Source organism: Anomalospiza imberbis, chromosome 1 (assembly GCF_031753505.1).
Source record: "Anomalospiza imberbis isolate Cuckoo-Finch-1a 21T00152 chromosome 1, ASM3175350v1, whole genome shotgun sequence".
Lineage (NCBI taxonomy): Eukaryota > Metazoa > Chordata > Aves > Passeriformes > Viduidae > Anomalospiza > Anomalospiza imberbis.
In genome coordinates this window covers 117,286,597-117,298,696 of record NC_089681.1, presented here as the reverse complement: position 1 = coordinate 117,298,696, position 12,100 = coordinate 117,286,597, and the positions used below count along the sequence as shown (strand labels likewise).

Below are 12,100 nucleotides of genomic sequence, written 5' to 3'. Positions count from 1 at the left end.
TTAACACGTGTAGCAACTGAGATGGATTGGTTCTACTCCAGAGAAAAACATTGGTTTGTCATTAATTTAGTATTTTCCTGCCATTTAGAGGGATTGTTAAGAGTAAATGAAATTATTTTTACTAAAGCATGAGAACTGGAAAAAGACACAATTTTTAAACATGGCTGTTTTTTTCCCTAGACAAGCTGGGACCAACTGTTTTTGCTCCAGTTAAAATGGATTTTGTAGGCAACATCAAGGTAACAACTTACTTCTAGCACTGATTTTCATTTTTTAAACAAAATATCTACTTTAGACACTAGTGCTCAAGAATCTCTCTGGTAGGATCCAATACTGGAAGGCTATTTAATATTTGATAATGTTACCATCTGTCAGATTAAAGCTCTGAAATGCCCCTAATTCTGTTCTGACAGTACATGCTGTGTTTTATAAATCCACTTGTGTGCAAACTTAAAAAATACTTGATTGACTGCCAAGTAAAACATCTGTTACACCTAATGAGTATGACTTTGATCCTGAGCTGTATAGGTTATAAGTCATGATGAGATGTTAGCAATGTTGACTTTAACCTGTAAAACAAATGGAGGGGGTGAGAGAAAAACTCCTTTGCTCAGTCAAGTAGGATTGAGAAGCAGTTTAAGAAGCAGTTTCTCAGCAGACTGGGGCAGGCCATGCAGGCTTGGTTCTTGTTCTGGAAGTTCTTCCAGCTTCAAGTACCTTCAAGAACCTTTGAAGTACTGGTTATGAGACAAAATGTGTTCATAGCAAGACTTTTTGTAGCATTTTCTTTCAAGAAAAGAAAAATAAAAGCAAAAGGTATCTTCTGAGTGTATGCTAAAGGAATATTGTACACAATCAGATTTGTTTGGTTGCTTATCTTATAGAAGGTAGCCCCTGGAAAACTGAAAATAACAAGAGAAAAGAATGCTATTTAAAAACCTAAAACATAGAATATTTATTGTCAAGTGATAAGCAGCTACTCCTTTAATGTAGAAGAAAAATCTGTTTGTATGCCCCATATATATTGTCTCTTTTGTTTGTATGAGGAGTTAAGTATAGAAACATGGGAATAAATGGAAACCATAGACATGGTGAGCACTGCTAAGTGTAATAGTGAGAGTTTGCAGTGGTCAGAAGATAGATTTTGCTTGTAGTTGAAGCTCTGGGCAAATGGGACTTTGCTTGAAGAGCAGTTTGAATTAACTCCTTTCCTCCAGTGGGGAGAATGTCATAGTAACTTCAAGCATTTTGTTGGATAGAAATGGTAAGTCCCATGTAAATTTTTGACTGAGATGCTTTAATTTGGTTGTGTTAGCCAGATGTGTCTGAGGTGTGCCCTGGGATGGCATGCCCAGCTTGTCAGAGCAGCCGTGCCATGCCATGGGGAGTGTGTGACATCCTTGGGAATTTGTAGTATCTCTTAGCAGGGAAGAGTCCTGGTGAACGAGGGGGTATTTATTATAAGCCCCTATTGGGCCTTAAAAGACCTAAAGTTTTGTCTATTATGTTCTTTCCAGAAAATAAACCAGAAATTTATAACCAACAAAGAAGAGTTTGATACCCTTCAGAAGATTGTGCTCCATGAAGTGAATGCAGGTGTAGCACAAGTTAGAAACTCTGCTACAGAGGCTCTCCTGTGGCTGAAAAGGTAATGGCCTCGTAGCTGCCTTCACTGTGAACTGCTGGTGTAATGAGGGCCCTTTCCCCAGTGCAGGCGTATGTACATGGGGCAGGCTGGTTACTTCCCACAGGCTCCATCAATCCAAACTGGCCAGCTTCAAGATTAATGTGCTTTCTGTGGTTCTATCAATGCAACTTTGCCATAAGGCCTGAAAAAAACATTGCAGGCAAACTTTTTTCCAGTAAAAGTGAAGTTACAGTGAATGACTGACTGATCCTACTTGGCTAGGGCATCAAGCAGATGATTTCAAGCTGCAGCAGATATTTTTAGCAAAGTGTTTTTCACTTGGACTGGGAGAGAGGCTGGAGGAGGTGGCTGCAATTTTGTTCAGATTGAAATTGGCTTCTTAATACCAAGTTTTATTGCACTTTCAAGTTGTACTGCAACTTTGGGGGCTTTGTTATACTTTGGATTACTTTTTTATAAACATGGTTTCTTTTTATTTCACGGATTCATCCTGGCAGAGGTTTAAAGTTCTTGAAAGGGTTTTTGACGGAAGTGAAGAATGGGGAAAAGAATATCCAAACAGCTCTGAGTAAGTGCCACTTGCTTCATTCTTCATGTGCTTCTACATTCACATACTTGGCTACTTTCCTCCTTGTTTAGAACTTGTGTCTTCTTCAGTTGCTGATGAGGCAAGTGGTCTCTAAGACATAACATTTTTGAAAACTGCAGTTTTTTTAAATGGCTGCCTTGAGATGGATTACTAGATAACTGGTAAATGTCGATTCATTAGCAAATAAAGATTCCTTTAATTGGCATACTTTTGGCAGAGGAGATGGTCAAGTGCTTTGACTCATTCAAATTTCTCTACTGGTTTTCAGTGGGAGCACTTCCAAATGTATAATTGCTGTTTTGTTAGTTTTCTAGTTCCTTGTGTAATTTGCCATCTTTCTTTGAAATCGCCAATTTGGCTGTGAATTGCCTGCATGAATTAGAAGGGAGGTTGTAACAAAGAAGAAGGATTTTTTCCAAGTACACAATTTCTGACACTTTCTTTGTCGGGCTACTGGCCACAGCAAGTCCAAAACAAAATACAAACCCCCCCTTAGACTTGACTTGGCTACTCCTGGGTAAGACCTTCTCTATATGCATGCAGTATTATGTTGTAATAATCCTTTAAACCAAGGATTTAAACCAGCTTTTTTTTTTAATATTTTTATATTGTCTTCTTTTACACAGTGAAACAGTTGCCTTATAGGATTAGTAAAAAGAACTACTACGCTGAAGTATGTAGCAGCTCTTGGAAGTGAGGCTGTAAATACATTGCTACCAGATATGGCTGTTAAACACCATGGAAAGTGATTATTTGGCACTTATTTGACCTTCTGAGTCTGAAGGCTTCAGCACTGAACTGCTCCTTGAATTGCTCTGTGTCTGCAGCAGAGTCATGTTGCTGTTTTTTTCTACTTTTTCATTCCCTTTCTTCCCCTGAAACGCCCTTCTATATCTATACCACCACTGCAGCTTTGGTTTACTGTTGGAATTTCAATCCATACAGTATTTTCTTAGACTTTGAATTAGCCTTCCTTTCTGTTAGAACACTTACTTGTTGTGGATGAGTTGAAGGGGATTTGACAGCAGAGCTGAGACCCCAGCAGAAATCCCAAATCTGTCATCTCCTCTCAGTCATAACTTTGGTACTCAGAGACAGACATTATTTATGTTGAGTGGCAAGAATATACCCTTGAATAGTCATTTCTAAGCTCTGTGTACTCTTTGTGATACAAACTTAAAACTGCCGTACATCTGTCTCTTGATTTTTATTTTTTTTTCCTTTAAGACAGTGCTTATGGAAAGACATTACGGCAGCACCATGGTTGGGTTGTCCGCGGGGTCTTTGCAGTAAGTATTTATCTTGGCTGCTGATAGAGCTGGGGACCTTGTTCATGTGATCTTATATTGTGTGTAATTAATAAACTTTGTTAAAATTCTAAGTATTAAAATGAATAGATTCCTTTGCCAGACCTTATTTTCAAAGTGAGGATTGTGGCTTTCACTATGTTTAGTACTGGGCTTTCGGGGTGGAGCCTGTTATCTAGAGATGACACAGGCAGATTGCACTTGCATGCACAAATTTTTAATTATGTGCTTTTGAGCACAGTCTTGCAGGGTTATTAAATGGAGAGAAGAGGCTTTGAGGTTGATTTTTTGAAGATTGGTCTCTCTTTGAATATGATGAACATTCAGATGAGGTTAGCACAGTGTGTGTGGGGTGTTGAAGCAGAAAATATTGGCTAGAGGAGATTTTTTGTCCAGTCTGGCAGCTCCCCCTTGTGTCTGTCACGGGAAGATTATCACTGAAATTACAGAAGGAAAGAGGAAAACCTCATCCAGACAATCATGACTTTGAGAGAAGCAGAATTGTTGGAGAGAGCTTTCTGAAGAGCATGTTGAGAATTTGGTGATGGTGTGTAACACTGGGTTGGGAGTTCCCCTAACAAACTATACTTTATTTGGGGCTTGTATTTAATTAATTTCTGATGTGCTCAATTTATTTATACAAAATATGATACACAAGCACTTTCTAAAAGCCTGGCATCTCTGAAGATATCTTTAACTGGGGATCTACACAAAAATAATAAAAAATAAATATTTTATAAAGTTAACCTCCCTTCTAGTTAAAATTCTCATAATTTAATCATGTACACATGATTAAATTGAAGCTATGCAGTCTAAATGCAAAAAGGGAAGTCTTAGAAGTTTTTCAGGGATTTAGTTGTATTTCTTTTCCCATTCTGTGTTGCAAATCTAAAAGCTTTGTTTCCTCTCCCAGTTAGCTTTAAGGGCAGCTCCAACGTATGAAGATTTTGTGGCAGCTCTGTCTGTAGATGACTGCGATCCTCAGGAAGAAACATTTTACAAAGGAATGCAGAGAGACCTCAACATTTACTTACCAGCCATGGAAAAGCAGCTAAATATCTTGGACACTCTCTATGAAGTACATGGTTTAGAGTCAGATGAGGTGGTATAACTACAGCAAGACCACATCTTAAAAATTCAGGGACTGTGTCTGTTAACAAAGATTTCTTCCATTTTGGTTTTGGGACATCATTTCTGTTTGTTGTATCTTTTCAGGTGGGAAGAGTGTTGAGTGTTTTGGGAGAAGGGTATGTGTGATTTTTATCTTTTCATTATGCTTGTGTTGCATTTAAATGCAGAGGTACTGTCTCTCTTTGGATCATAACTATGTCCGTGATGAATGTTTTTGACTGTTTCTCTTCTGCCTGTGCACCTCCTCTTCTCTTCACCTCATAAAAGTAACAGAGCAGAATTTGGCCTTTGCTGCTGTACATGAGGAGAGACCTGCTCATGCAGCAGAGCTGTTGGGTCACCAACATGGCACACAGGCAGGTGCAGCTGCCTCTGACTTTCCCATTCCCTGTGCCCACTCCCTGCTGTGATGCAGGAGGACAGTGAGAGTTATTGTTACCCTGGCAGCAGAAGTAGCAGATGTGGTGAGTTTGTCCCTCAATTTTGGTTGAAGCTCTTTAATGCAAATAATATATTTGCATTAAATATGACATAAATATTTATTTAATAAACTTTTTAATCCAAATATTACAGAGATCTTCACCACAGGTGTATGTGGCTGGTGGTCTGAGTGGCCCCATGGTCTAGCCTTTGAAACAGGATGTTGTGTTCCCTGACCAGCTCCCAGTACGTGCTGTGGCTTCCCTGCCATAAAAACCTTTTGGTTTTAGGGGTTTCTTGAATCAAATTCATATAAAACTGTAATGCTTGCTTTTTAGTTGAGTACAGCTAGCAGTTTGAAAATCAGGTATCATTAAAATCCTTCCTAGACTGTCATTATGGTCAGAAACTTCATGCAAGTAGACATGAAATGAGTAAGGGGAAGCTAAAATTTGTGATGAGCTATTAAACATGGGACCAATTACAAATCTCGAATTTTGAAATTATTTAGAAGTGACTAAAAATTAAGAAGGATTTCCCTTTTTTCCCATTTTGCTGATACAGATACAAACGTGTCCATTAGCATTGCTGCTATTAAAAATAGTGAAGAACTCCTTTTAGCTAATGACCAACCAGAAGGCTGTCTGTGAATTACTGACTCCAGTTCAAGGCATAAGCAGGTCTCTCTGTGTTGACCTAGGGCTTCAGATGGCTTTGTACAAAGAGCTGAGTTTAACTCATGTGCAGGAGTTCTAGTACCTCTGCTAGTGCAGTACTTAGAATTAATAAGTTTTCATAAATACAGAAGGCAGTGTTGCCATACTCACAGAAGTAGTGCTGGCTTTTGCTAGGCTAAAACCAGTGTTAGTAAAATGAATGTACTGCAGACCTGCTGCCCTGCATTGCTCTGTGACAGGAGCCTCTGCACACTGAATACTTGATCCTTTCTAAAGAGCCTAGCATTCTGAGCTTTAAGAAAAGCATGTGATACCTGAAGAAAAGGCCAACATCAAACTTACTGTATAAAGAAAGATACCAGGACTCTAATTAGGCATTCACAGAGTTATAGAATATGCTGTGTTGGAAGAGACCCAAGGGGTCAGGATCATCAGGCCCAACTACTGGCCCTGCAGAGGACACCCCAAGAATCCCATCATGTGCCTGAGAGCATTGTCCAAAAGCTACTTGAGCTCAGACAGGCTCGGTGCTGTGACCATTTCCCTGGGCAGCCTGTTCCAGTGTCCAGTCACCCTCTGGGTGAAAAGCTTTTACCTGGTATCCAACCTAAACCTCCCCTGACTCAGCTTCGTGTCATTTCCTTGAATGCCATCACTGGTCATGAGAGTGAAGAGATCAGTGTCTGTTCCTCTCTTCCCCTTGTGAGGATGCTAAAGACCACAGTGAGGTCTCCCCTCAGTCTCCTCTTCTCCAGGCTGAACAAACAAAGTGACCTCCTCATCAGGCGACCAGACCCTCCACATCCTCCAGACCCTTCAGCATCCTCATGGCCCTCCTTTGGAGATTCTCTGACAGGTTAATGAGTTTTTTATATTGTGGCACCCAAAACTGCCCCCAGCACTCAAGGTGAGGCCACCCCAGTGCAGAGCAGGACAATCCCCTCCCTTGCCTGGCTGGCCATGCTGTGTCTGCCCCCCAGAACAGGGTTGGCCCTCTTGGCTGCCAGGGCGCTGCTAACTCAGATTCAGCTTGCCATCAACCAGGACCCCCTAAACTCTCTGCAGTGCTGTTCTCCAGCATCTCATTCCTGTCTATGCACACAACCAGGACTGTCCTGTCCCAGGTGCAGAATCTGGCACTTGCCCTTGCTAAACTTCATGCATTTAGTGATTGCCCCTCTCCAATTTGTCAGAGTCTCTCTGCAGGGCCTCCCTGCCCTCAAGGGAGTCTCAGTTTAGCTCGTCCTAATTTGGTTGTTGGCAAACTTACCTAGCATCTCTTCCAGTCCTGTGTCCAAGTCATTTATGAAGATGTTGAAAAGCACAGGGCCAAGCATGGGGCCATGTGGAACTCCACTAGGGATAGGACATCAGCCTGATGAGTCACTACAACTGTTTGTGCCCAGCCCATGAGCCAGTTGCTCACTGATCATGTAACGTGGTTATTCAGCTGTGTGCTGGACATCTTGTCCAGAAGGATACTGTGAGAGACAGTGTTGAAGGTGTTGAAAGTTTTGCTGAAGTCCAAAAAGATGACATCAGCTGGCTTTCCTAGATATAACTAGGTTACCCTGTCACAGAAGGAAATCGGTTTCGACAATCAGGCTTCCCTGTCATGAAGCTGTGCTGGCTGTGACCAGTGACTGCATTATCTTTCAGGTGTTTTTCAGTACCTCCCAGAATAGTCCTTCCCATGATTTTACTTGGCACTGAAGTGAGACTGATAGGCCTGTAATTTCCAGGGCCCTTCTTCTTCCCCTTCTTGAAAATCAGGACAATGCTTGTCAGCTTCCAGTCAGCTGGGACCTTTCCAGATTCCCAAGAGACTGTTTAAATAGTGTGACTTCTTGCTCTGTCATCTCTGGGTTTTACCCATCTATATTTCCTTGGTACTCAAGAGGGATCAGAAAGAATCAGGTTTTAGTTTTGTGGATTTTCTTAAATTAAGTATGTGTATGAATACATAGTCAAAACTTTTGACCAAAGCTCTATTCAATTATGTCACTACTCACAGTGCTAAAAATGAAGCTGAGAGCTTTTGGAATTTGGTTGTCTCCTGCTTCTAATCATGAATCCAAAGAAACCACTCCTGTAGGACAAGAACCAACCTGTGTGGTTTCCTCATGGTTTTCAGCTGTTCTGTGGGAAACTTCACTGTAACAGTTTTTAGCTGAATGGTCTGAAAAAATAATGGAGACCACATTTCCATGAAATATCAACTAGGTTATGGGAAGACCAGGAAGAGATCCCTCTTCTCTAGAAATTAACTGTCAGATCACAAAAAAAATAGAATTCCTTTTTGTTCTTAAGTTTTTCTAGTAGTAGGAAAGTATATTCAGCTTGGAGTATTTGGTGGTATTTTTGGGGTTTCTGTTTTGTTTTGGTTTGTTTTTTTTAAATAGCAGGAGAACCACTAGTTTTTTGGGTGTGCATCAGATGCAAAATTTGTTTCAAAAAGTCAGGAGGCTTTATTTTGTAGGCAAAGAACAGCTTCATTAGCCCACTAGCTCCAGTTACTGAGTTCTACCATTCTTCTGTCATCCAACAAGCAAGGAGAGTGTTCCACATTAAAGACTCTCTAATGAGCATTGCATCCTACTTCAGAGCAGGCTTTCTCATCTTGCTCTTCTGTGTAAAGTTGTTTTTTTCTGAACTCTGGAATTGGTGCTTGAGAACGTTTTTAGGAGACCGTGGCTCCAGGAGACCCCTCTGTGCTTGTTATTAAACAGGGGCCTTGCAGAGAATGAATTGAGCAAGGTCTCCTTGCCTTCAAAACTTGCACTTCTCCATGCCCTGCTCTTGCAGGGCATTGAGCACTTCTAAGACTTCTGAATGCTATCTTTGCAGTCAAACCACCACTGAGAAAGAAACCCATGCAGCATGTTACAGAGCTGAACTCCAAATTACACTTCCCAGCATGTAGTGGGCCAGATGACCAAGTGGAAGCAAATGCACTGATAAACAACTCACTGTCTTTTTCTCTGGTGTTTGGCAAGCAGAGAGGATGGCATTAGAATAATTGTGGAGAACAAGCAACTAATTTTTGGCCTTCAAATTTACAATTGGAGAGAAGGTCAGTGTTTTCTGTTTCATCTGTTTGGTTTGTTGATTAGTTAGGGTTGTTTTCTTTGTTGTGGTTTGTTTTTTTTTTTTAATGGCTGACATTTATAAATGACCTGCACACTGATAGAGATCCACATAACTCTCAGATAACAGCACCCTGGCTCTCTATACTTCACATGAACTGCTTTGGTTTCTTAAGTTGTGCTAGTCTGAAGTTTTGCATCCCTTTCCTTTAGAAATGCTTTTGGCTGTTTCCTTCAATGTCTAACAGTTGCATATTCTCAGGGATTTTACTTACCCAAGGTGAAATAAGAGTAATCATAGCCTTACCCTAGAGGGGAGAAAGGCTGCTTTTTGTGAACTTAGTGTAGTGAGTGTAGAAGTCTGATACAGCGTATGAGACAGGCAGTGTGCATCCTTGCTGAGACATGGTAAATCCCAAAGCAATCTGATAGAAGTGCTATCTAGTACTGAATAATTGCAGTCAGCAGATTTGAATAGAGATCATGAACACATCTTTTTTATATAATGTCATTGGCATTAGAGCAGAACACTCAATTGCAGTCAAGTTCTGCTTAGTAATCGGATACTTTTATTTATTTTATTTATTTTGTGGTTTTTTTAATGTCTTTTTTTTAAACAAGCTGTGTTCTGGAGTCCCCTCTGCTATTCAAAGACACCATACTCAGTTCCATATTGAAGTTCTGTGACGTTACAATTGTGGACTGTGAACTGCATTCTCAAGTACTTTAGTGTAAACATAACGGTGATTGAAACATCCCGTCTTGACACTGTTGTGCTGTGGATCTCCCTTTAACTTATGCATTTAAAGCTAAGGGCCATGTACCTTCACTTACAAGCTTTTTGTAAAGCATCATCAGGATTTAAGTTAACAGCTGTTTGCTTTTAAAATCTTTCCTAGTTTGAAATGTGTTGCTTAGTTGGTTGGACATGTAAAAAGTATGCCCAAAATCTGCCCCAGGTGTTTGCAACCTGCTTTGGCAAAGGGGTGTGGGCTGTTGTAGAAAAAAGTGCTACATATGCTGTACCTTCTAACCCTTTCTTTTCATTGTCACTTCTGCTTTTGTGAAAACCTTTAGGGAAGCTTAAACTGCCTATCAGATACCAGGAAAGATCTTTAGCATGTTCCTACCTGGCTGCTTTGACCTTTTTCTCACCTGGTCCTTCCTTTCTATCCACTGTCTGCTTTGCTACGAGAGCTGTTGCTGTCAGAGCAAAGCAGGATGCCTTATAAGGCATGCAAATATAAACTCAGATATTCAGAAATTAATTCTTTGGCAGGCAGCGTAAATTGGGGCATTTCAGACTTGTGTGTTCTGCATCATAGGAATGAAAGCACAAGGTTTTTTTTGTTTTGTTGTTTTATTTTGTTGTTTTAGTTTATTTATTTCTCTTCTTTTGCCTGCATAGCACAGATAGCAAAACAAAAAAAAAAGCAGTGTGGAAATAACTGAATTCATGCCTTGTTGGTACCTTCTGTAGCCCCCTGGTGACAAACCCTGCAAACTTCTGCTTGCTTCAAGCAATATAAAACATCCCTGGTGCAGGAGGGGTGTCATAGTGCACTTACTGGCTCTGAGCAAACCCAGGCCATAGCTGATCCTGCTCACAGTTGACACAAGGATTTATGCACTTGCTTTGAAGTTATGACATAGGCGTATGCTTCACTTACACACACGTGCACCATCCCACTGGCATGCAGTTCTTCAAAATGCAGTCTTAGATTGTCATTTTAACATCCCTTTCTTGGTGTAAGATTTCTCCCCCACATACTTTGGATGTGCTAAAGCTGGATTTTTTAAATATGAAACTTCCTTGTTTTCATTTCCTTATTTCTTCTTAACACTATATTAACTTTCTTTTGCATTTCAGCATTCAAGGAGTCCAAAAGTTATTGATTCCTTTATTTAAAGCCATGTTGAAAGTTTGAGATTTGTCTACTTGAAACTAAATGAGTAAATTGCATTCCAGAATACAATAATTAAACTGAAAACCAAGGCAGCTTGCTTTTATGGTTTCCTTTCCTATTTTCTTTTTTTCAAGCCAGTTTTGGGCATACACTTTTATCAATGTCAAATTAAGTTTAATGTAAGCCTTACTTTGCATACTAAAATATATGCATACTGGAACAGATTTAAAGACAAAGAGAAGGTATATTGCCTCACACTTTAAATTTACTGAATTCTAAGGGCTTCTTCGTGCTGCCCAAATCACCTCTCTGAGTGTAAGCTTTGCACAAATTGTGCTGTCATAAGCAGTTCAGTCTGAAATACTCTGAAGTTTCCAGTCTGCATCATCTCTCAAATCATACAGTGTCTGTCTCTTCTTTTGGAGCGTTTTGAAGACTTTGACAGACTTTTATATTATTTCATTATAATAAACTTATTTTAAATAAGCATGTTTTTAAATCTCGTTTTTTTCCATGCATGGATTTTGTTTCTTTTATTACAATATAGGGCCTAAAGTGCTCTTCAGGACTCCATTTGTTATGGTTACTGTGTGAACAGTTGAAACCAGTATGTTTCTGGTTGACAGAAACTGCCTGTATGTATCTTTGTATGAAGAATGTTAACACACATGAAGCCTGTTCAGACTGTGAGAATAAAAGCTGTGTCTGGCACATAGTTGTGAGTCCTTGGCCAGTGTAAATATGGGAATATTGTAGTTACGAAACCCAGCCAGGCAGTGTGAGAGGAATTTGTATTTTCAAATTACATGTATTGTTTGTCCTTGGACTTGAATCTCTTCCATAGAGCTTTCAAGGGCTTCAGCAACTCCTGTGTGGTCATCTTGAGATGCGAGTAAGGACTGGCGCTCCTTAATGCGGGTGGAAGCTATCCCTTTCCTCTCCCTTTTCTTTCTCCATCTGAAGACAGCATGGACCTGACAGCAGATCTGTGATACCCAGTCGTGTCTCTAGCAAGGGCAAGTCCCTGTGTTAAATGGCAACAACCAGGCAGAGAGCTGGGCAGAGGTTATTTTCTCAACAGAAGAGCCCTTGCCTGTGCCTAACCAGCCATGTGGCAGGGGTGGGATGGGCTGCATATATCCCATTGCAGCAGCACTGCTCAGCCAGAGCTGCTGTCTCCCATGGGATGCAGGAGATTCTGAGCCCTTCTAACTGCAGTTGGCCCCAGAGCATCATCCTTGGAAAGGCCAGAAGTTGTATTTGCTTCAGCAAGGGCTGAGCATGAGTGGTCAGTCCCCTCTGCAATCTGCCTCATTCTCCTGAACAGCCAAACAC

At 40.5% G+C, this 12,100-nt stretch overlaps 1 protein-coding gene across 2 annotated transcripts in view; it reads left to right on the top strand.

Moving 5' to 3' along the window:
• The window catches only part of PLEKHA8 (pleckstrin homology domain containing A8), a 31,206-nt gene extending 19,730 nt beyond the window's left edge, over positions 1 to 11,476 (top strand). For both annotated transcript variants that reach the window (XM_068207990.1, XM_068207997.1), the window contains 5 exons: positions 181 to 239; positions 1,518 to 1,648; positions 2,146 to 2,216; positions 3,465 to 3,526; positions 4,458 to 11,476. In XM_068207990.1, coding sequence (XP_068064091.1) covers positions 181 to 239; positions 1,518 to 1,648; positions 2,146 to 2,216; positions 3,465 to 3,526; positions 4,458 to 4,655 — 521 coding nt within the window. In that variant the 3' untranslated portion in view covers positions 4,656 to 11,476. The remainder of the gene's footprint in view (positions 1 to 180; positions 240 to 1,517; positions 1,649 to 2,145; positions 2,217 to 3,464; positions 3,527 to 4,457) is intronic.
• The last annotated feature ends 624 nt before the right edge of the window (positions 11,477 to 12,100 follow it).